The 22,126-nt window shown below is 32.4% G+C and overlaps 2 protein-coding genes and 2 long non-coding RNA genes across 17 annotated transcripts; 2 read left to right on the top strand and 2 right to left on the bottom strand.

Annotated features, from left to right (window-relative positions):
- Positions 1–438: 438 nt before the first annotated feature.
- On the bottom strand, positions 439–5,556 carry LOC112701896 (uncharacterized). Of its 2 annotated transcripts, none has more exons than XM_025752692.3 (10): positions 5,293–5,556; positions 4,407–4,884; positions 4,222–4,318; positions 3,769–3,822; positions 3,530–3,672; positions 3,083–3,173; positions 2,889–2,987; positions 2,168–2,415; positions 1,981–2,073; positions 439–1,895 (listed from the first exon to the last, which is right to left on the bottom strand). In XM_025752692.3, the coding sequence occupies exons 2-10, from the start codon at positions 4,850–4,852 to the stop codon at positions 581–583; spliced, it is 2,586 nt and encodes an 861-aa protein (XP_025608477.1). In that variant the 5' UTR covers positions 4,853–4,884; positions 5,293–5,556; the 3' UTR covers positions 439–580. The 2 variants fall into 2 exon arrangements, with proteins under 2 accessions (XP_025608477.1, XP_025608478.1); XM_025752693.3 differs by having other exon boundaries at positions 4,407–4,880; positions 5,293–5,553.
- A 1,847-nt stretch (positions 5,557–7,403) lies between these two features.
- On the bottom strand, positions 7,404–12,581 carry LOC112701894 (fimbrin-1). 12 transcript variants are annotated; one of them, XM_025752686.3, is made up of 16 exons: positions 12,310–12,553; positions 11,726–11,786; positions 11,476–11,604; positions 11,169–11,339; positions 10,752–10,990; positions 10,483–10,654; positions 10,335–10,373; positions 10,165–10,233; positions 9,930–10,046; positions 9,513–9,724; positions 9,232–9,390; positions 8,895–9,094; positions 8,547–8,704; positions 8,344–8,440; positions 8,086–8,177; positions 7,404–7,972 (listed from the first exon to the last, which is right to left on the bottom strand). In XM_025752686.3, the coding sequence occupies exons 3-16, from the start codon at positions 11,560–11,562 to the stop codon at positions 7,715–7,717; spliced, it is 2,070 nt and encodes a 689-aa protein (XP_025608471.1). In that variant the 5' UTR covers positions 11,563–11,604; positions 11,726–11,786; positions 12,310–12,553; the 3' UTR covers positions 7,404–7,714. The 12 variants fall into 12 exon arrangements, with proteins under 12 accessions (XP_025608471.1, XP_072055047.1, XP_025608470.1 ...); XM_072198946.1 differs by having other exon boundaries at positions 12,346–12,543; XM_025752685.3 differs by having other exon boundaries at positions 11,687–11,786; positions 12,310–12,516.
- Positions 12,582–14,730: 2,149 nt separating this feature from the next.
- Positions 14,731–17,427, top strand: LOC112701893 (uncharacterized). Of its 2 annotated transcripts, XR_011864246.1 has the most exons (4): positions 14,731–15,366; positions 15,650–15,985; positions 16,597–16,774; positions 16,845–17,427. It is a non-coding gene; the product is annotated as an uncharacterized lncRNA (long non-coding RNA). The 2 variants fall into 2 exon arrangements; XR_003153874.3 differs by lacking the exons at positions 16,597–16,774; positions 16,845–17,427 and having other exon boundaries at positions 15,650–16,501.
- Positions 17,428–21,019: 3,592 nt separating this feature from the next.
- On the top strand, positions 21,020–22,113 carry LOC112701892 (uncharacterized). The gene is made up of 2 exons (XR_003153873.3): positions 21,020–21,627; positions 21,737–22,113. It is a non-coding gene; the product is annotated as an uncharacterized lncRNA (long non-coding RNA).
- The last annotated feature ends 13 nt before the right edge of the window (positions 22,114–22,126 follow it).

Below are 22,126 nucleotides of genomic sequence, written 5' to 3'. Positions count from 1 at the left end.
GTAGGTCATCATTCAGAAGTTGGGTTCATATGAACCAAGTATCATTTCATGCAATATGCTGATTGCTGAACAAATTATTGCTTTGTTTCTGTGTTTTTTTTTTTACTTAACGAAGTGCAATAGCTCGACTCATGAGGAGGTTATGCTTGAAATTGAAGCTTTAGTTTAGAGTTTAGACTCCGCAACCGGTCTTTATTTTGCTAAATATATGATAGAATTTTAAAAGTATTTGGCCCAAGTTTACAAGAGCGTGTTGGGTGGAAGATGCAAAAGAGAGACAATGATTTGGTTCAAAGTTTCGATGCATAACAAAAAAAACAATCTCCCAAAAAAAGAGCGCGCAATGGTAGTCCTGGTGTTGCCATTAATGGTAATGTTGATGTTTTTGTGGTGGTAGCAGTAAGCATTGTGATGAAAGATGTTTAATGGAAGAGAAGATAGAGAAAACGATAATATGAACATTTTATAAAATTATTTTGTATTTTTCTACATGGATATCATTAAGATCTAAAAAACTAGTTCGTCCATTAAAGTCATTCCCTTATTGAGATTATTAAAAAACAAAGTACATACGCTGTAACTACTCATCATCATCATCATCATCATCATCATCATCATCATCAATCCAACCTGCTGAATGCGTGCTGGCATATTCAACGTTAGGACCAGCTGCAAAACCATAAAGCACGGATATCCTATTTTCCTCATCAACATCTGCAGGAGTCGCTTTATAAGATGACTCAAATGCTGAAACTGGTCTGGCATAATTATATGCCATGTTGCCAACACTTTGCCTTGTATTTGACTCTATCTGGCACTGATCCTCCTCCTCCCTATGTAGCTCCTCTACAGTCTGCCTTTTGGCTGATGAGACCACACTGACGCCACTTCCATCATTTTCGTCGCTGTGTTTCCTTTTGGTTGACGATGTCTTCTCAGGCTTGCTCTTCTTACATTCAGGTCCCTCTTGGTTATCTTGGTCATCCTTAAAATGATGTGAGCTTCTTTTCCTGTGTCCATTCACGGATGCTTGGTCTTTTTCACCATCAGGTGACTTTGGGGGTTCTTGGCTTGGCATGATGTTGTCCCCACAATTATCATCCGTATTCACATCAGCAGGCAAACATTCAGCATTGGGGCTTTCCATCTCTACAACTCGATGTTGGCCAGATTGCTGCTCACGTAGCTCCTTGGCTATAGCCTTGTGTTTCAAAAGGGACAGTAGGGGTGGCTTTCCCTTACTAACTGCATTAGTTTGCTTGGAATCCTTCACCAAAAGAGCTCGTATGGGCTGGCTATCCTCGGACATTTCAGATTTCTTTGAAATCGTTGCGCTATTTTCAGTCAAACCAGAACCGGATTTTCCATTAGCTTTTGGTTGCTTCGCGATAGTCGAACCAGAGATTGCCTTTTCAGAACTGTTCTTTGCAAAAACTTCCCCAGGAGATGGCTTTCCATTAGCTTTTGGTTGCTTTGTAATATTTGAATGGGAAGTCTTCTTTCCAGTATTGTTCTTGCCACCACCTTTCCCAGCAGAGCGCTTTGGAGTCGCTTTAGATCCAGTAGTATCCTTGGTCAAACAACCGGATTTTCTATTAGCTTCTGGTTTCTTTGCAATATTTGAACCAGAACTCGTCTTTTCAGGACTCTTCTTGCTACCAACTTCTCCAGGAGACAGCTTTACAGTCACTTTAGATCTGTTGACATTTTCCGTCGAACAACTGGATTTTCCATTATCTACATCACCATTTTTCTTATTTGGCCTAACTCCCTCTTTGGTTGCAGGCTTCATCTTCCCATTATTGTTATTAATTTCTTGGACAGTATCTTCTTCATCGGGGAATTTTATATGATCTCTTAGAGGGGTCCCTAATATTTCATCAATATCATGATTCCTGGTCCAAGTAATTGGTGGGAAGAAATTAGTACAGGAATAACAAGGACAAGGTGAGTTATAGAAAGTAAACTTATAACACTTACAGGCAATAAATAAGAATGCGTTTGTTTGGCAAAAGACCTTCCCAAGCCCTTGTGATAACATCATCATCATCATCATCCTCAAAAGCAATCTCTCTGATAAGCACAAATTGAGAATCAATCTTCTAAACAGCTTAGAATAAAAATCATAAAATGAAGACAAGAAAGACAAAGGTAAAATGTAAATAACCTTGGCAAACATTTGCGGTGATATGATTTTGGACAACGTCTACAAACAGCCAATTGCAGCTCAGGTTTCATTACATTTTCAACTTCTTTACAGACACAGCAATAATGAACAGGACAGGTGAAAGAATTTGCGCCCGAAATGTTTCTCTCAAGCTCCTCTGCATCATGATTATTTATCTGGGAAAGTAACTTGGCAACACAATGTGGATGATAGAAGTATTCACAGGTTGCAGAAGCACATTTAATGACCTGAAAGAAGACTTCACAGAATAACTCTTCCATTTTACAATAAATCAATAAATCAACGTAAGAGAAAGCAGATTCTAAAGCAAGAGAATTAAGGGTCAAAAGTATCAGTTCCCAAGAAAACATAATAGGGTTATGACGGATTCACTACTTAATTTAATACCCACCCTGCCTATAGAAAATAATATGAGAATGAATACCAAACTGCCAAGGAAACCAAAAACCAAGGTAATGAAATTCCACAACTAGAGATCTGATATGTCATCGCGACCTGCTACAAGGTGGCGCAGACATTACCAATATATTATAATAAAACTCGGAGCACCATTAAATACTAAGTAAAACTTTTTCTCCTCAAAATAATATTGAAAAAAAATACTAAAAGGAATCGGTGGCACTTCAGACAGGTATGGAAACTATATAAACAGAGTAATCAACGTGCATGACGAAATTCATTTTGTTTGCAAAAGCTATACCTCAGCACCCTTAACTTTATCAGACGATCCCAGCTCGCCACATGCAAAGCACTGATGCTGATTATATAAACAGTTCTTACAATAAAAGCTCGGGATCCGCTGCAGATTTTTGAAACAAAAAAGCAAATTAGTACATAAACAGTAAAAAGGAGGAGTTAAATAGATAACACAGGAAAATGATATCATATCACAACCTCCTTCTGAGCGAAACCAAGAGAAGCACACTTAGATTCTTTACCATCCATCTTTCTCGCATGAAATGATCTCATGCATGGTCCTTCACAACTGCATGTATCATTAGATTACTTAAAATTATGGGGAGAAAACTCATACTGTTCCATAATAATGAAGATGAAATGTTCTGGTACTGACGGAAATTATTAACAATCACACTCACACCGAGCAGCGGATGAGTTGTCTCCACGTGACCTCAAGGTCACGGGTTCAAGCCGTGGAAACAGCCACTGATATAATTATCAGGTTAGGCTGCGTACATTACAACCTTGGTTGCGGCCCTTTCCCGGACCCTGCGTTAAACGCGGGACGCTTGTGCACCGGGTTGCCCTTTACACTCACACCGATGCACATGGCAAAAAAAGCACAACAAAAGAAATTAACCCAAATAAAGGGAAAAATCATACCATGTAAGATTACCACCATCATCACAAATCACACAAACTTCATGAGACGAATCATCCTCTTCTTCAGACTCTTCACTAGCTTTATTTACGCCCTTGTCAATATCATCAAGTATAGATGCAGGCTGTACCAAATCTTTAGCTTCCTGAATAAAAAATTAAAAGATATTGTAAATATTACATATGAAGGAACAAGAAAAAAGAAAGATCATCTTTCTGGGACAAAGAAATATTTCACAAACCTTGCTAGAAAGATTTTTATTCCCCACTTTCGCCTTCAAAACGGTGAGCAAAAGCTGTTTAAATCATGGAACTGTCATTAATAAGAAACACGTGTCGGAGACAAAACAATCAAGCATTATTGCACTGGGTCATTAAAAGAAAGAAAGAAATATTTTTCAAATATATCTAAACCCTTATGACGCAAACAAGAACAAGCTTCACCGACTAGATAGACTCAATCACAACCGCACAAAATGCCGCACTCTTTTTACAAAATTTCTTGCAGACACCACCCATTTATATATACATTTACTTTTACCCATCAACCTAAAGCATTCACATAATGCATCACGTACACGTAAAAATTAGCAATTAATTTAACTCAGTTGCTAAAGTATACATGTATAATGGCAAATTTGAATCATTAATTTTCAAATTACGATTATAACGGCTACGACAAATAAACTACAAACCTGGGACTTAGCTAAGACACCATCTCTTTTGGCAGCTTCATCAATTAAATGCATATGGTCCAGCAAATCTTTTTCTGAAGGCTTAGACTTAGATAAGCTACAATACAAATAATTAAAGAATAAGAAAACTATTGCCATAGAAATAAGTAGTAGCATCAAATCAAGTCCACGAACATGGAAAATACCTAAATTCCCTATTCTTAAACATGTTACCCCAGACAGAATTGGCTGATGTCTTGGGATTTCTCTTTACTAGATGCAGGAAGTGAACGGTGATCAGAATGGTCCTTATAGTATCAAGATAGCTATTCCTTGGCTTCTTCAGCTCAATCCACCTTTTCTCTTTTGATAATAGCAATGATATCACAGGTTTCGCTCTAGAAAGATCAAATCTCCATGCTGTGACCTGCACCATAACTGCCTTCAGCCCCTCATCCGTAGAGCCATGTAGGAACACCCTCTCTTCAGTTCGACCAGAATTCTTGACAGCTTTATTACCCCATTGAATTGGCAATGCAGCAAAAGAAACTGGCTCAGAATCTTCATCTTCAAGATGGTAATTAGACACAGAGTTAAGCTCGGTGTCACCCTCAGCCTCGTCATCTGAACGTACCACCTTACCCTTTTTCATCGAAACAGTTTCTCCTCTACACAGCTAACTAGCTAAGCCAAAAAACACAAAAAAAAAATTAATAAACTAATTTTAAAAAAAAATCAAATAACCAAAAATCAAGAGAAAGTAATGCTCATATCATAAACAATCCATCACATACAGATGCAAATCTCAAACAATAACATAACAGCTTAGGGTTCAAAACGCCAGTGCAAAATCCTCACATGCAATCATAGTAATAAGTAATAACAATGCAATAACAAACAATGCAATAACAAATTACACATACCGCCGTCGATAATAATAATAACGATAACAATCGAGAAATTTACAAGCAGAATCGCATAAAAGAACCCTAAAAACAAAATACAAAGCGAAAACACGGAATAATCTCTTAATAAACAAAAGAAAAATAACCGATAAATAATTAATGATGAGTAAGAGAGTAGTGAACGAACCTTAGAAAGAAGAAGGCGAAGGAGAAGAAGAAAGAGAAAGTGGCGCGAAGGTGAAGAACAAAAGGAGAATAAAAAAAAATATGAATAAAAAGAAAAAAAAGGGAACAAAAAAGAGAGTGAGAGTTGGTGACGGAAAGTAGAGAGTTAACGAAACAGTGTGGCGTCAACGTAGTTATCTGCTTCTAACTTAGCCGTAAACTTTGCCGCTAAACCTTCTCCGTTTTCTTCAACCTTTCTTCATCACCCGCCACGTATCTTAAATATACGTTTTTTTTTCAAGGAGTATCTTAAATATAGTTTGACTTCACTCTTGAGTGTTGACTCATCTTCTTTTTTTCTATTATTATTATATTTTTAATTTGATATTTATATGCACTTGTAATAAAATAAAGAAAAAATTTTAAGTGTATCGAAAACACTCGTGTTCCAGTTATTTTAATCGTTGATTTTAATTAATATATATTATATATTTTTTTTATAATTTAGATTAACGGTTAAAACAACTGAAATATCAGTGTTCTTGATATACCTAAAATTCTTCCTAAGATAAATTGATATTTGAGAATTATATGATACGATTTGATTTAATTTGTTTGATTAAATTATTATTTTATTATTTTTAATTATTAATTTTATATAAAAATTATTTTTTGTTTAATATTTAACAAATAGTTTAATAGTATATTGATGACAGGTGTCATAAATATAATGTAAAAATAGTATATTATAAATAATATTTTTTTATAAAAAAACATAAATCTTAATAATCTCAATCAAAACTTATAATAGTAATATATTAAGATAGTAAAAAAACTAATTATATTTTTTATTAAGATATGATAACATCAAACCCTGTTTTTTGTTAAGATATGATAAAAAAATTTTAATGATAATGCTAAAAAGATAAAAAAAATTAAAATTTATTTTATTTAATATTTATTAATTATTATAATAACTAATGAAGACTAAATAGATCAAATTCTTACTGTTTTTGATTAATTTTTTGTTAATATTAAATATTTCTGTTCTTTTAACGCCTTTACTCTTTTTAGGTGAATCTATTTGAGGAAAGAATCCAAGGCAAGTATATCAAGAAAGTTGATCTATACTTGATTCATCCCTAACTTTAGATTGACTCCACTAATATTAGTATATTACCGAATCACTAAATTAAATCAAGCATTTAATAAATTTGATTACCTTCATTATTCAAAGATATCGTTTCTATTTCTATTTTTATCAAGTGATTTGGAACTGATTTATTAGTCAAAAAAATATACTGATTTGATTTGTGAATATACTTTCGGCTTTCTTTTTTATTTAATTTTAGCCTCAATTGTTTTGTGAAAATAAAAATTGTCAAAATGCGTTTTTTTTTAATAATAAAATGAAACCCAAATTTGCTGATATCACTCTCTTGCACATCAATTAATTAATTAAAGAATGTTTACATGAAAGTAAGAAGAACAATATAAACAATTACATCTTATTTTAACATTCAAAATTAAACCAAAAAAATCAATTATATCATTATATTATATTATATATTAAAAATCAATCATCAAATTAGTCACTTATATAAAATACATATTCAAATACAAAATATATATTAAAGACATGTATAATAGAACATGTATTCATTACAAATACATAAATAATCATTTTCAGTATATATATTTAAAAAAAAAGTATGTAGCCCTTTTAATTATATAATATATTATATAGTCTTTAAACTACTTTTAATTTATATATAATAATACCTAGTTTGATATTTAAGACATTTGATATTGACCCTTTCTCTTTTAGTCAAACAAAATTATGAATTTATTTGAGTATTATTAAATTGTTAAACAAATTTAATAAAAAAATTATATTTAAATATATTTAACAAATTATTAACAGTAAAAATAAACACCTTAAATGTAAATTTTTTTATATAATAAATAAATAAATAATATTTTTATATTATTATATCCAAACATAATACATAAAAAATATTTTTTCATAAGATATTCACACATAAAAAATATCTACCTTCAACTAAGCTCATTTCATTTTCATTTCATCTTACACACTCATGAAACCTGAAACCTACTTGAATGCATCAAATATTGTTCAAAAAACCTCATTTATATCCTTCCCTTTTTGCCCTCTTGGCCATTATTTTGTTCCCTAACAAATAATAATTCCTTTCTAGAAAGAACAAATTAAACAACATGTCAATATATATTTTTACACATTATTATCATTGGTATTCACAACTATTTCCTAAACTTACCTTCCATGAACATTTTTCTTACCCTTTACTCTAATTTCTTTACCTACCAACAAAACAAAAAAGAAAGAAAAAAGAAAATGATTTGGAACTCATCTCATGTTTGAGAGATAAAAAAAAAACTTTGCAAAGTGCAAAACTAGGCCCTCATAGCTCATCAGACTCAAGTTGTGAGGACACTGTTGTGTCAGATGTGGCATCATCAACACTCAAGTTGGAGAGTTCACCACCAAGGGAAGAACTCTCGTCTTCGCCGCAAACTGACGGAGCTGGGGAAGCTTCCGGCGTGGTGGTCGTAGCAGTACCAGCAGGCGAAGGAAATGAATCCAGTGCATCTTCACCTTGTTGTTGCAAGCTCCAATACATTATACTGGCTGCTAGAGTGAGAATCATCTTCTGATTAACCTGTCATATGATATCGATACGAGTCAAAGACATTGTAAATAAAATAATTAGCGGCTTAACAGTCACTATCGTGCATTAAATAATAAGAGAACGAACTATGAAGTAGCAAGTACCTCCATAATATCCTCCGGTAATAAAAAGATTGAACAACCAAGTTTTCTCGCTACACTGATTATATAGGTGGCGTTCAGTTTCTTCTCATCATCTAGAAATTTCATACATCAAGAGGATAAGTTAATTTAACAAGAAAGATTATATACACCATCAGCATAAACAAGTTTTACACGTATATCCAATATTTGAAGTCGGATAAGCACAACCAAACTATAGCAATTAAATTCGTAAATGGTATCCTTTTAAGGAATCATTACCGCTTTCACCCTTGGTGACCAGGTTCCAGTTAACAACCCTAGGCTCTACGGCGCTGAGAAGCTCAAGGAAAAATATTCCACTTGACAAACTCTTGTCCTAAAACATATCCAAAAGTTTGTCACCAACAAAATCATCATTTGGTTATAAATGCAGTAAGGATATTTTCAAGGGAAAATAAGACATGAAATGTTAAATAAGAAACCTTGAAGCTATCAATCTGGGAAGTTCTGCCAGTGCTCTTCACTTTTCTGTTTGTCCATTTAAGAATATCGGCATCAGTGATCTCCTTGCCTTGTGAGTGAGATCTCAAATTTTTTAACAGTTGAAGCATTGTGAATCTCATCAACTGCCACAATAAAGCTGGAAAAGAAAATAAAATAATAAGGACAATAGAATTTTAGACCATGGCTGAATTCAGATAGATTGAAGTCTATTATCCTTCAAATTATCTTAATGTTCTCTGGATTTAGAGCAGTTAATACTGCAAGGCTTGCAAATAACTTTTGTTTTGGAAAAGGGTGGAATCTACATTGATATATGAAGGGATTACCAAGAATGAGCTTCTTATTTCCTTGCACGATGTCATTTCCGGCTACATTGACAAGCGAGAATCGCAGTTGTTTAGCGATTTTAATGACCTGATTGCAGTTCTCTACTTTTCTGAATGGCATCTTAATTGGAGGTTTTGTTGCATGTTTCCAGTTTACTGTTCCTGGAAATATCTTGTCTAGAACTTCCAAAAGTACCCATCTACGCGCAAAAGGTAAAAGAAATCAAACACATCGAAGACATGCAAACATATGCTGAACACATCATAGGTTTCCACAGAAGGAGTGGATATAATGATGTGTACAAGGCTTTAGATATTGACAAAATAATCGACATACCCATTTCGGACATCTTCAAATAGACTATTTACGTGAGTAGCTATGCCAAGACTATTTATCCATAGCCGGAAGCATCTCTCTTCTCTAGATGTTTGTACATCATCCATTGTCATCATCTTAGCATATGACATCTTTTTAGTGTCTGTAGATAGGCCACTCCTGCATCGCGCATAGCGAAAATCAGCCAAATAGATAACCTTGAGGTAAAAGAGCAAGAGTAGTTTCAGATTGTCCTGGTCAATCCTATGCAGGACTATTAAATGATGCAATACATTTCATACCTATGATGAAACAGTTGCGCAACAAATGCAAGATTCAGATTTGAGGATCCCTCTTCAATGTCCTTCGGGGACAAGTATCGTTTGCAACCAATTTTCTCTGCATGTTCGAGGACCATATTTGCCCTTTCATTGGTATCCTTGGTATCCAAGGTGAATCGAGTGCCATGTTCAGGTGCAAGAACATTAAGAAGATAAGCATAAGCTTCTCCATCCTGTAAACAAATGCCCAAGAATGCATAAGGATATTGCAATAATAATCGCTTGTTTATGCATTGAACTGTTATTTCGAAAACGAGAATCATACTTCCTCAATTTTGCATTTATGCACATGGTAACTTCTAAGTATAAAAATTGTCTACAAACAAATCAAACATTACTCAAACTGGCATAAGGCGTTTAAGAGAAGTGCTAATATACCTTAACATCCGAAGAAAAATTCTTCAGAGTTTTATGGTAACCTCCTCTCTGGAGATGAAAGTTCATCCACTTCAGCAGAACTTTTTCAGGTGACAAACTAAGAAGCTCTTCAATCTCCTAAGACAGCAAGTAAATGCACGAACAATCAATTTCTGAAAATACTATGCTACAATTTGATTCAAATTAGAATGAAATTGAAAATCAAATAAGAAGAGAAGATTTCATATATGACTACCTGGCTATCATCGACCAATTCTACAAGCTGAGGTGTCTTCTTGAGGTTCAGATCAGCCAAAAGCTGGATCTGAAATTCCGAAAAAGTTGAAGGAGAATAAGAATATGACATAGGAAATTCAGATAACAACACTGCGATGGAGAAAGGATTATGAAGTTCGATTATTATACCTTTATGATTTGGGAAATCAACCCAAGAACAAGATGAGGCTGCAACAGAGAACCAAAAAAAATGTCAGGAAGACTACAAATCAAGAGACAAAAGGTTCCGATCAAATGTCGACAAAAGATTCAGGGGACTCAGATTGCTAGAACTTACTCGTCCTTCCACTAAATCCTGGGTGCCAATGTTGACCACTGTGCAGCCAATAGCCTTTGCAGAATTGAGGCATAGAGTATGGTTCTCATTTCTCTCCCAAAGACTTAATTTTCGTTTCGTGTTGATGGCTCGCTCATCTATAGTCCCAGGCACAGCAACATTGATAAGCTTACTGCATTAAGCACAACATATATCAAATCAACTCTATATCAAATGCTTGTGCACATAAAAGTAATAGAAGTGAAATTAAGCAAACCCTGCTTATATACCATAGAAGAACGCCGTCTTTTGCAAGATCGAATAGATCATTAGTAGCCGGGTCCAATGGAAGATATTGCTCCAAAAATGGATCATCACCAAGGTAGCTGTTTATGTGAGCAACATAACAGCCTTTTTCCGATTCACTAATTGTGTGAAGAAGGGTAGTTATACTTTCCTTAAGGAATGACGACGAATGCCTCCTGCCACCTTGTTTCGCCGTAGCTTGACTTTGCAAATTCAAATATACCTGAATAGCAAATGTAATAAACATCCATTGCATAACATGCATTATATTTAATGTTAGTTAGAACATAAACTCTTCTATTAATGATAGTAGTGTAAAAGTAACTTCCATCATTATGACCACTGCAAAGTCGAAAATATTATCTAATAACATTGAAAACAAACAAATCAAAGACACTAACCCTTAAGAAGGATTCGAAATCAACATCATTAGTCAAGTCAGTGTCGGATTCACACAAGATCGCCTTAATCTCGTCTTCACTATACATATCCGCGAATGCCTTTAGCTTCACCACTAAAGATGGTAAATCTCTAAATGTAACTTTACCATTCTGATTCTTCAAGGAGACAAACTACAATACCAGAAAGAAGGGTAACACAGTTCAAAATTACAAACAAAAACACAAACACAAGTAACACATTAAATATATATAACAAACAAATGATAAAGGATCCAACAACATATGGAATCAAATGAAATGAGCTTACCTTTGATTTCAGGGTGCGAAGTTCGACCTGTGTAAACTGACTCTGAAGCCATTGATCGGAGACAATAACACCCTCAAATTTTGACATCTTGCTAAATCACTACCAAAATTGTATCCCCAGAAAAAAGGCCTAAAAGGTAATTGTCAATCCAACACACTGTTTTATTTACTCAGCAGCCTAAAATGCAACAAGATGTAACTTCACAACTTACAAGGCCAAAAAAAGAAGAAGAAAACCGAAAATGTCATACATAAAAACCAAATCTATAACAAAAATCCAAGCAAGAAGTTTAGTTCCTCTCCACCATTATCCTGACAGAAAAGCACAAACAAAAAAGAGTATCCAAAATAAGGAAAACTGAATAACAGAAAGTAAGTGCAAAAAAGAAAGACAGTAGTTTTGTTACATTTGTTACTATCTGAAACAAACACCATAACAATAAAAAAGAAAGAAAGAAAGAAATAAAAACACAGTAATTCACGTATTCTAAATCAATCTACCTTCCATCTGCATCTAACAGTTCTACTTTCCACCATGCATTGAAAAAACCATTGAAAATGAAAAACAAGAACAAAAGGATGAATGTTTTAACGAACCTATGTAGTTGTACCAATCCCAGCAATGAAAAACAGAATAGAAAACGCGGAATTGGATTCAACAGGATTGAAAGAGAAGAACTTTTGAGTAAGAACTAAGCTAAGCAGCATATTGTAGATGCAAATAGGTACAGAATTAAATTAAATAATTAATATCATTTGATAAAATAAAATTAAAAAAGGGAGGGGTAATAAATGAATGAATGAAAGTAATAATGAGAAGGTACCGAATGCATACAAATCAGTTGTACATTTGGATTGAACTCAACTGCACCTCATTATGTCATTGAATGAAGGAACGTGTGCAATGGAAGAGAGAGAAAGAGAAGAAGATGAAGGATAATCGAAGAAGCATGGAACATAAGAAAGGATCGATTTTTCTTAATGGGGTGGCAAAGTGATGGAGAAGGAGGAAGAAGAAGGAAGCAAACAACAATTTTTGTTTTTTGGTTTGGACTTTTTGGACTTTGGAACACTACAATGCCGACCCTGCCTACGACCATGAACCATGAAAAATGATTTTATTTTTTTTAACTATTTTCTTAGAACAAAAAACTTTTTAATACTCAAATTTTGTTAGTGAAAAAATAAACTTTTTTTATTCTTTTATCATTTATGATTTTTTTTACGATAAATTTTTCTCATTAGTATTAAATATATTGATATTTAATTTAAAATTTATGAATTTAATTTTCATATTTTATCACTAAAGTTTTTTTTTTACCAAAAATAGGAAGACTAAACTCGCAATTTCTTAAGTGAATATGAGAAAATTATGTCATTTGAACTATAATTCATTGACATATTTTATCACTAAAGTTAATTTTATATAATTAATCAATTTAATTTATATATTTATATATTTTTTATATTATTAATATATAAAAATTAAATTCTTAATTTATTATTATTTTTATATAAAATAATATTTTGTGCAAATTAATAATTAATTGTCAAATTTATGGAGTTTTTTCTCAAATAAAATAAAAAAATAAATATTTTTTCAAACTCGAAATTCGAGCTTTATTTTTTTGTTACGACTTTTTTTTTAATTAGGGAGGAGTTCGCCGTACTTCCGCAAACTCTATATAAATTATAGAATTCATCCGGAATAATGGCGAATTCCCCCTAATTACAAAAAAAATTCGTATATTAGAAAATAAATATCGAATTTTGGATTTGAAATTTTTTTTTATTTTATTTGAGAAAAGAATTTTCAAATTTATTGTTAGGTATTTGTGAATAAATAAATATGTTTTTTTAAATTAAAAATTAGACTCAAATCAACAATTTTTAAGTGAGTATAAAAAAAATTATAATATTTAAACTATAGTTTGTTAGCAAATAAATACAATATATTATTTAATCTATTTTGAAAATACATTACAAAAGAATATTTTAGTAACTAATTTTTTTACACCTATTTAAATGAAATATTAATGTGTCAACATTATTGGTTATTAGTTTAACTAAATACAATAAAAACACTTCATAATTTCCCATTGTGGTGGTGTGAGTTAATCTAGAATACAAAAGAAAAGTGTTCATATTTTACCCAAAACACATGTCATGTCAATGTCTTGGGGTGTATAGTCTTTTTGGAAGTTTCTGCAACCGACTTTAGTTGTCTTGGGGTGCTTACATTACCTATGCTTATGTGTTGATTGTTTTCTCTATCAAAACCAACACAACACACACGTCTTATTTCCTCTCATCACAGCTGGGTAGGGTCCTAGCACATTGTCATCAACACACATCACTCAACATTTTTAATTTATGAAAATTCTATTCAAATATTTATATTTTCTTTAATCTTAAATATTAAGATAGTATACAATTATTTATTATTTGATTAGATGAGAAATACTTATCAACAACAAACCCTTCAATAAAATCTAGATTCGCGTAGAAATAAAAAATAAGTAATCAAACTTGTGTCTGATTTTTTTTAATATAAAAAAATATTAATATTTTTGTTAAAAATATAATTATTTGGTATAATTATATATAGATAGATTTTACAGATAAAAAGTCAACGAATACGTATGTAAAATGTATTGGATATATGGTAACATCCTGACTAAGACATAAGAAAAGTGTTGAACACGTGGCAAGACATATTGAAACACATAGAAGACGTATTAAAATACATAGAAGATATATTGAATAATTTTCACAATATAATAATATATTTCAAATATCAATATTCAATAAAAATACCATCTCTATTTTTATATTAAAAATAATTTTTAAAAACTTATTATTTATTTCATCATAAAATATGTATGTTGATGTAATATACATAAAGAAAAAATACACAGTATTTTCTTTGTTATATGGGTAATTATCCAACTATATTATATATATACTAAAATTAATAATCAATATAAATATATATTAAAAATAAATTAAATTATATATTTTTTTTATATAAATATATTGATAATTAATTTTAATGTATAAATAATATTTTTTTAATCGTATTCCATCAATATTTAGTGACCAATTTTGTGTTGAGAAAAAAAAAAATATATATATATATATATATATATATATATATATTGTATTCCTTATCTTTTGATTATTATAATCCTATTTCTTCTTTATTCTTATCCACGAGTAAATAAATAAATAAATAGTAACAAGACTCCTCGAGTGCAGGAAGGTGTGATCCCATTTTTAGGTTTTAGATTAGAATTGGAGGAGCTTTCTTCGGTGGGGAAAGAATAATCTGGACCTTGAAGGACCAGGTTATAAATTCAAATAATAAAAAATGCATGGGTTGGTTCACAATTAAAGTAAAATAACGGTTGAGAGGAATTTGAAAAAATTTCAGAATTTCTTATTAAAAGAAAGCACCAACGGCACGTCATGGTTGAGGAGAGGAGATCTGCACGGTGTCATCACTGCGTCGTCTTCCCCGACAAGTTCTGCCGCTTGTTTTGCTTTTGCTCCGGCGGATGTGAAGCACTCGGAGCACAGTTTGGGCGTGGACTCAGTGCCGTTGGTTGAGAAAATCTGAGAAAAGAGCAAAACAGAGAGATTCAGAGAGGAGAGAGAGCTCGCCTAGCCGTCGTCGTTTTGCCGTCGCCACCGCAGTTCATCGCCTCTCCAGATCTGGTCGCAACGCCCAAGCCTCTGAGGATGTTCCATTACGACCTCCTTGACGAGACACAGAACAAGCTCGATTATATCCTCCCTCTCTCTCTCACTGTTGAGAACTTCCTCGAGTGTCGCCTCCATATTCTCGTCTTCAAGTCCGGCATGGCCAAGTTCATCCATCAGTGCATATTAGGTCTTTTTACATCTTTTCACATTTTTCCTCAATTTAGGGTTTTTAAATTCCTAATTTTCTATCACTCATGTTTCTTTATTTTTTTGTGCTTACTTTAAATTCCTCAATATCTCTTATTGCAAGATGCTTTGTTTATTACTGGTTGAATCACTTAATATATTATAGTTATTGCTTTATCAAAGTACATCTCAGGATTAGCTGTTTTCTAACAATTGTTCTTGGATACTGCTCAAGAGTGTAGATATTATGTTGTGTGAGGTCTTATGTAGACATGCCATTGCAGATAAGAGGGTTCAGGGATCTAAAACATCAAATGATTCTGCTCAATCTTCCTCTGCTATGCTTGCTGTTGAAAAAGATGATAGACATGCCATTGCAGATAAGAGGGTTCATGAGTCTTGGTATTGCTATCTCTTGCCTTGTTTTCAGCATTAGTAACTGGAAGGTACAATTAAACTGAGTAGCAATATACATGGTATACATACAATACAATTGGTATGGAAGTCAATCATGTCTAGCTGTTTAACCGCTATACCACAGACAATGCAATATGCTTCACCCAAAGCAATATAGAATCTGTTGTTTGGAGTCACCCAACCATCCATGGAACAGAAAGAAGGTAATGTATGCCTTGAAATGAATATTTGATGATGTCACAGACTTTCACCAGTTTATCTATTTTTGCATCTTATAGCATGATGTCACTATGTATAGTTATAAAATCTTAAAAGGCTACCCAGTTCAAAACTTTAACATGTTTGATAAGGGTAAAATATCTCATCTCTAATGAGTTTCAAATGTACCTTTCAATCATAAGTGCAAAAGCTTTATGGTCGTGTCGAAGAACTAGTCAGCCTCAGAACTTATTGCATAAATTAAATCCTTGGTCAAAATGTTGGCATTGGCTCGCAGGGTACCTTTCTTCAGCTTGTGTTATAATCCAAATAAAATATTTGCAATAACTCATTGGATTGTGATTCTATCTTTTGATAGGATCTGAAAGGAAAAGTTGTTGTCCTGAATTTCTGGACTTATTGTTGTATAAACTGTATGCATGTCACAAGAAGGTACTGATTCAAATTGATATGTTGAATTAATGAAATATAATTTTGAAATATACTGATACTTGTAGTCATTCTTGTTATAGCTATTAAGCTTATTACAGTGTGGTGATTTAAAAAAGTTTTGCATTGTTCCTGTTTTGGAAAGGATCTTGATGATTTTGTGCAGGCAGCACTGATGTTTTATGGAAAACGTAATTTGTTGGATAATACACCAAATTACGTTGAATTTGGAGAAAGATAATGATCCTCGGCTTTCAGCATCTCCATTGAAGTTCCCTGGAAAGCTAGCAATTGATATCCTCAACAACAGGCTTTTTATTTCTGACAGCAACCATAACCGTATAGTGGGTGCTCCCTGTCTCTGTCTCTCTCTCTTAACTTCAAATTAAACCTCAAATCCCAAAATGTATTCAGGTGGTTACCGACCTTGATGGGAACTTCATTGTACAAATCGGTAGCAGTTGGGAGCAAGGTCTACAGGATGGTTCATTTGATGATGCCACCTTTAACAAATTGGTGACAGTACTTGAAATTTAATGGAGATATGGAGGAGACAGAGGATTCGATAAAGTTACTCAGCAGCAAGAATATTGTCTCCCTTGATGTTCATAACAAGCTGATGAGTTGGATTAAGGATGTGGAATCAAATGTGCCTGCAATTGATGTGCTGAGAGGCGATTCACATAAACAAATTGGTGAAATTTCAGAGCCAGAGAAAGATGAGAACACAAACAACCCTGACTTCAAGCCCGAAGGTGTTGGGGTGTTCGAGGTTATCTCAATTGAGCTAGTCACAATACTGCAGGTCCGATGTCGCGACGAAGCTGGAAGCTGATCAATCTTGCTATTCTTTTTTTTATTAATTAGACTAGTATTTTGTGGATTATGTTGGTATATAAAGTTTTAGGAATTCCGTTACTTGATATACTCATTCTGTTCATACAAGAGATTATGGTATTTGATACGTTATTACTATTAAGGGTGAGTTTGGTAAACACGTTGAAATGTTTGGCAACTTTTTTTTCTCTGAACGTAGACATAATTTTGTATTCTAAAAGCACGTTCACTCGACGCAAGAAACGGTAGCTTTTGCGCACTTAAAGTGTGTTTAGGTTTGTTATTGGTCATTATTGGTTTTAATAATTTTTTCTAACATTTTTTATCATTTTTAATACTTTCTTTTATATTTTGATTTTTTTAAATTAATTTTTTTATTATAATTTTGTTATAATATAAATTATTGATTTTATTAAAAATGACAATAAATAAAAAATTGATCATACATAATAATAGAGTCATAAGTAATAAAATATTATCGTTCAAAATAATACTAAATAAAAAAATACTGAGAATAAAATAATTATAGAATATTTTTTGTTTGATATTGTAAAATTTATCATTGTAATTTTTGTGTATTGTTTATTATTTTAATTTTTTTTATAATATGTATTATTATTCTTATTAAAAATAAATTAAATCACTTGGAATTTATTAGAAACTCTTCCATTTCCTTCAAATTTTTTCAGAAAAAAAATCACATTTCAATATGAAAGATGAAATTGTACAGAAAAATATGTGTTTGATTAAAATATATAGTGTTTGATCATTAAAAAATGGGTAGTAATTTTTGGGAGTATAGATTTGTATTACATTATTTTAAGCCCATGTTACAAAAAAAATAGATGGTAAAAAAAATCAAATTTTTCAAAAAAAAAACGGTCTTTAAATAGTTGGTCCAACTGAACCATACTGAACCGGTATGCAAATTCATTAAATTTTGGGTCAAACATAAAATTTATAACACTTGTTGTACGGATACAATCCTAGCCATTGAATTAGTATCTTTTTACTTGGTCCATCAAGGTCTGGAAAATACTTTCCCCACCAAAGACAAAGCCTAGAATTGGAATAAGTGTGATATTGTTTGGTGTAAACATAAGGATATATTCTTTTACTATTTTAGCCTTCAAATTTCAAAGTCTTAACCTACTTCACATCGATAAAATAAATCGCATTCATTTGTAGTTTTCTTTACTTTCACACAAGTTTATTATACTCGAGATACATGACATTATTATTTTAGGTAAACTCTATGATATGTATAATTTAGTGTCTAATAAATTTTAAATATTATTTATTTTTATATTTTAAAATTAAATATTAATTTTTAATTTTTTAATAAATTAGGTAATTTTTTAGGTACCATAATAATCACTATTATTTTAATAAACTTATCATTTTGCGAAGAATTTTAATCATTAATTTTACTTTGTAATTAGGTTATCAATGTTTAAGATAAAAAAGGGAATCAAGTTACAGGTGTTAACCAAAGAAGGGTCACTTTCATTGTGTGATTTTGGGAATGTTATAATTATTATTAAATATTTAAGAACGTGGAAATGATTGCTTAATGGGATTTAGTTAGTTGCTAACAGCACCGCCAAACCGACCGAGATCTACTTGTTATGGTTGAGTTCACCCATGGTCCATGACAATGACCCATGTGCCCCTCCTTTTCATATTTATATACTATCATTTCATTCTCAATGATCAATTATAGAAAATATCATGTAGGTTCACTATCTCTTGAGACAACATTTGAATGGTGGATGTAGATTTTTGTTTTTCTTTAAAAAAAAAAATTAGTTTCCTTTCTTAATGATAAGAATAAACACATGTAATTATTAGGACAAATGAATTATTCATAGAAGGAGATTCATTATATGAGGACATGTCCATGTAAGCGTTTTTTGGAACCTTCTTAAGCAAGAATAGTTTTTTTAAGTATGAAAATAAAAAAGTTAACGGTGAAAATAATTCTATATATTTAATAAGAATGTGGATGCATAATAATAATAATAAGCTCTCAACAATCCCCTTTTTTTTTGGGACATGCTAAACAATGCCGTTTTTTTGGGTCAAGTTACCTCAACAATGCCTTTTAAGTATTATCAAGAGACTTTTCTTTTTGAGCCCAGTTTTAAATAACTGAAGGATAATCCACAAGAGTAGCCCCTTTGACCAAAAATTTGGGGAAGCTCAATTCTATTTCAAATTATCTTGACCCATGACCAAATATATTAGTAACCCAATACCTCACTCAAAATAAAACTCAAACGCATATTTAGTTTGCATTTTCAATATTTATTAATAAAAAAATGAAAACATACAAAATAAAATAGGTCTAGTTTGCCAACAAAACAAGTGAGAAAAAGGTAATAAAAACCTCAAAGGTAATAAAGTTTGTAAAAAAAAAAAAACACAGATTTTAACCGCTATAGTACTTGAAGAATTGATCTTGTAGTAGCAATATTTAATTATTTATTGAATATTTGAATACATTGACTGGATGTAAGGAACTAAGGAAGACTAAACAAGAGGATAATGAAAAAGAGATAGTTACACCTTAACTACTAGTAGTCTCAATCAAAGGGACTGTTACTACCGATGAGACCGCCACAAACTTGTGATTACTACATCCATAAACCTTAGTTTAGTGGTTTTGAAAGAAAAAGCCAAAATGTGCTATTGACCTATCGAATTCGGCCTATGTTTACATGGCCGGTCTCAAGTCCGGAAAAATAAGGAAAGTTTTGCAATAGTTTACGTAAAACTTTGTCACATCCCTAGGCATGTCGACGATGCAATGCCGTTTTCGAATCCATGTAGGTTTGTAACTTGCGACAGCCAATATAAAATTTTATCGCATCCTGATGTATAGACCCGACACGGCGACACAATGACGTTGTTAGATTCATGTAGCCAATCTTACTTAGCAAAAGAATACTTTGTTCATATTTGGGGTCAAGTGCTAACATCTTATCAAAAATACTCTTGATAGAGCATTAAAAATATTATGAGATATAATTCTTCCAACACTAAACTCGACACCAAACAATGACTTCAGAAAATCAAAGAATGCAACTCTTTGGAAAGTAAGAATAGGACCACTCTGATTCTGAACTATATGATGACATAATTTATTGTCCATAAGTGCAATATCCATCGTAACCCCACTAATGTTTTCTTCCCAACTTTAATAGCATTATCTGTTGACATTTTTGCAATATCCATCATATTCCAGGAAGGTTTCTGGCAACCTTTTCCTTTTATATATATATACACACATAAAGACAAACATGAGGAGAATACTATGCATTCACGGACTATCTTTGAGAATACAAATAATTTCAACTGTGCTTCATATTGTGATTGAGGGTATGTAGGGTTAGGGTGAAATTGGGTTTAAAATTTTTATAGATATGCACAAGATTTTACCCCTACTTGTGTTTCACAACTTGCTAGTGTTATATATTCTGCTAGCGGTAGAGAGAGTTACTACTGGTTGTTTCTTCAAAGACCAATAAATTGCACCAGTACCAAGATAAAATGCAAATCTCGAAGTACTTTTTCTTGTTTCTGTATCACCGTGTAGGCAATAAGATTTACTTCCTTAATATTTTCATAATAAATATCATAACCTTTTTGTGCTTGAAATTATGATCTCCAAGTCACAAATATAAGATGCCAAAAAAGAAGTTAACAGGTTCATTTCTTTATTGGTTCACTTATTGACATTGTTATCAAACAACCAACCAAATACAAAGTACCTTTCGGTACTTGGATTTATTGTTGCTCACAGCAACTATGGGACCAGTTATAGTATATTTTATTATGATTAGTCTCACTATTCTGATGTAAACCTATCCCGTGAACACAGACTGGACTCACATGATACACTTAACAATTAAGTAAGACTTTATATACAAAACAAATGCAATTAATTACTATACCAACACTCTAAGCATCACTATAAATTTAACTTTGAGGCAACACAAAACATGATAAACTAGACTTGCAAATTCATCACCTGTTTAAGTAAAGAGTATGGCACATACCAGTGGCAACACTATGATGAAATGGTTGGTAGCAGCACTGGTAATTGCCTTCTTGGGTGGTGAAGTAGCTCAAGCTGTTGTGATATGTAACATTAACACCGACAACCTAGGCGTATGCCGTGCAGCAGTTACCGGCAACCGCCCGCCACCACCGAACAAGCAATGTTGCGCCCTTGTCCGAGGTGCCAATATCCCTTGCCTTTGCACCTACAAGTCAGCCCTACCTGCACTTGGAATAAACCCTGCAAATGCTTTGGCCTTGCCCGGTAAATGTGGTATGAAGAAACCTCCATGTTAAGGTAATAATCTTAAGTCCTTAACCCTGAATTAAACTCAATATATATACTACGTATGCTTGTATTTGATTTGGGTAAAGAATGCTTCATGATTCTTTCTTTGGCTCTGCAGTCAAGTGAAGCAACTCAGGAAGGTTGAGTCCTTTACAACTATACAAGCATCCTTTTTAGTCTTAGCTTCAGTGTGATTAATTGGCAATGAAATAAGCTTCTAAGATAGCCATTTTGGACCCCTCAAATAAACTACTTGTTTATCAGTGTTGTTTCCCCTCATGTGTGCAAGCAGATATATATATATATATATATATATATATATATATGATGTAGCATAAGTGTCTTGTGTTGTAGTGAGGATTGTTATAAAGGTGTTTGATGTACAACAATGCAAGGTCACTATTGCTCAATAGGAATATCAAGACAGCTATGAGATACTTGTGTAATTTGAGATCTGTTTAATAGAATATGTTACTTGTGTTCTGAATTTAGAAACTATGTGCAACTT

Source organism: Arachis hypogaea, chromosome 7 (assembly GCF_003086295.3).
Source record: "Arachis hypogaea cultivar Tifrunner chromosome 7, arahy.Tifrunner.gnm2.J5K5, whole genome shotgun sequence".
In the NCBI taxonomy this organism is placed as follows: Eukaryota; Viridiplantae; Streptophyta; class Magnoliopsida; order Fabales; family Fabaceae; genus Arachis; species Arachis hypogaea.
Note: the sequence above shows the minus strand (reverse complement) of the source record. Positions and strands in the feature narration are given on the sequence as shown.

Excerpts from the sequence above, each read along its gene's own strand:
- LOC112701896 (XM_025752692.3), bottom strand. The coding sequence starts at position 4,852 with ATGAAAAAGGGTAAGGTGGTACGTTCAGATGACGAGGCTGAGGGTGAC. Across the intron at positions 3,673-3,768 it reads ATAAAAATCTTTCTAGCAAG|GAAGCTAAAGATTTGGTACA; the intron begins GTTTGTGAAATA and ends TTTTTTATTCAG. Across the intron at positions 2,416-2,888 it reads ATAAAGTTAAGGGTGCTGAG|GTCATTAAATGTGCTTCTGC; the intron begins GTATAGCTTTTG and ends GTCTTCTTTCAG.
- LOC112701894 (XM_025752682.3), bottom strand. The coding sequence starts at position 11,562 with ATGTCAAAATTTGAGGGTGTTATTGTCTCCGATCAATGGCTTCAGAGT. Across the intron at positions 10,374-10,482 it reads AGGATTTAGTGGAAGGACGA|CCTCATCTTGTTCTTGGGTT; the intron begins GTAAGTTCTAGC and ends TCTCTGTTGCAG. Across the intron at positions 8,441-8,546 it reads CCCAGATTGATAGCTTCAAG|GACAAGAGTTTGTCAAGTGG; the intron begins GTTTCTTATTTA and ends GATATGTTTTAG.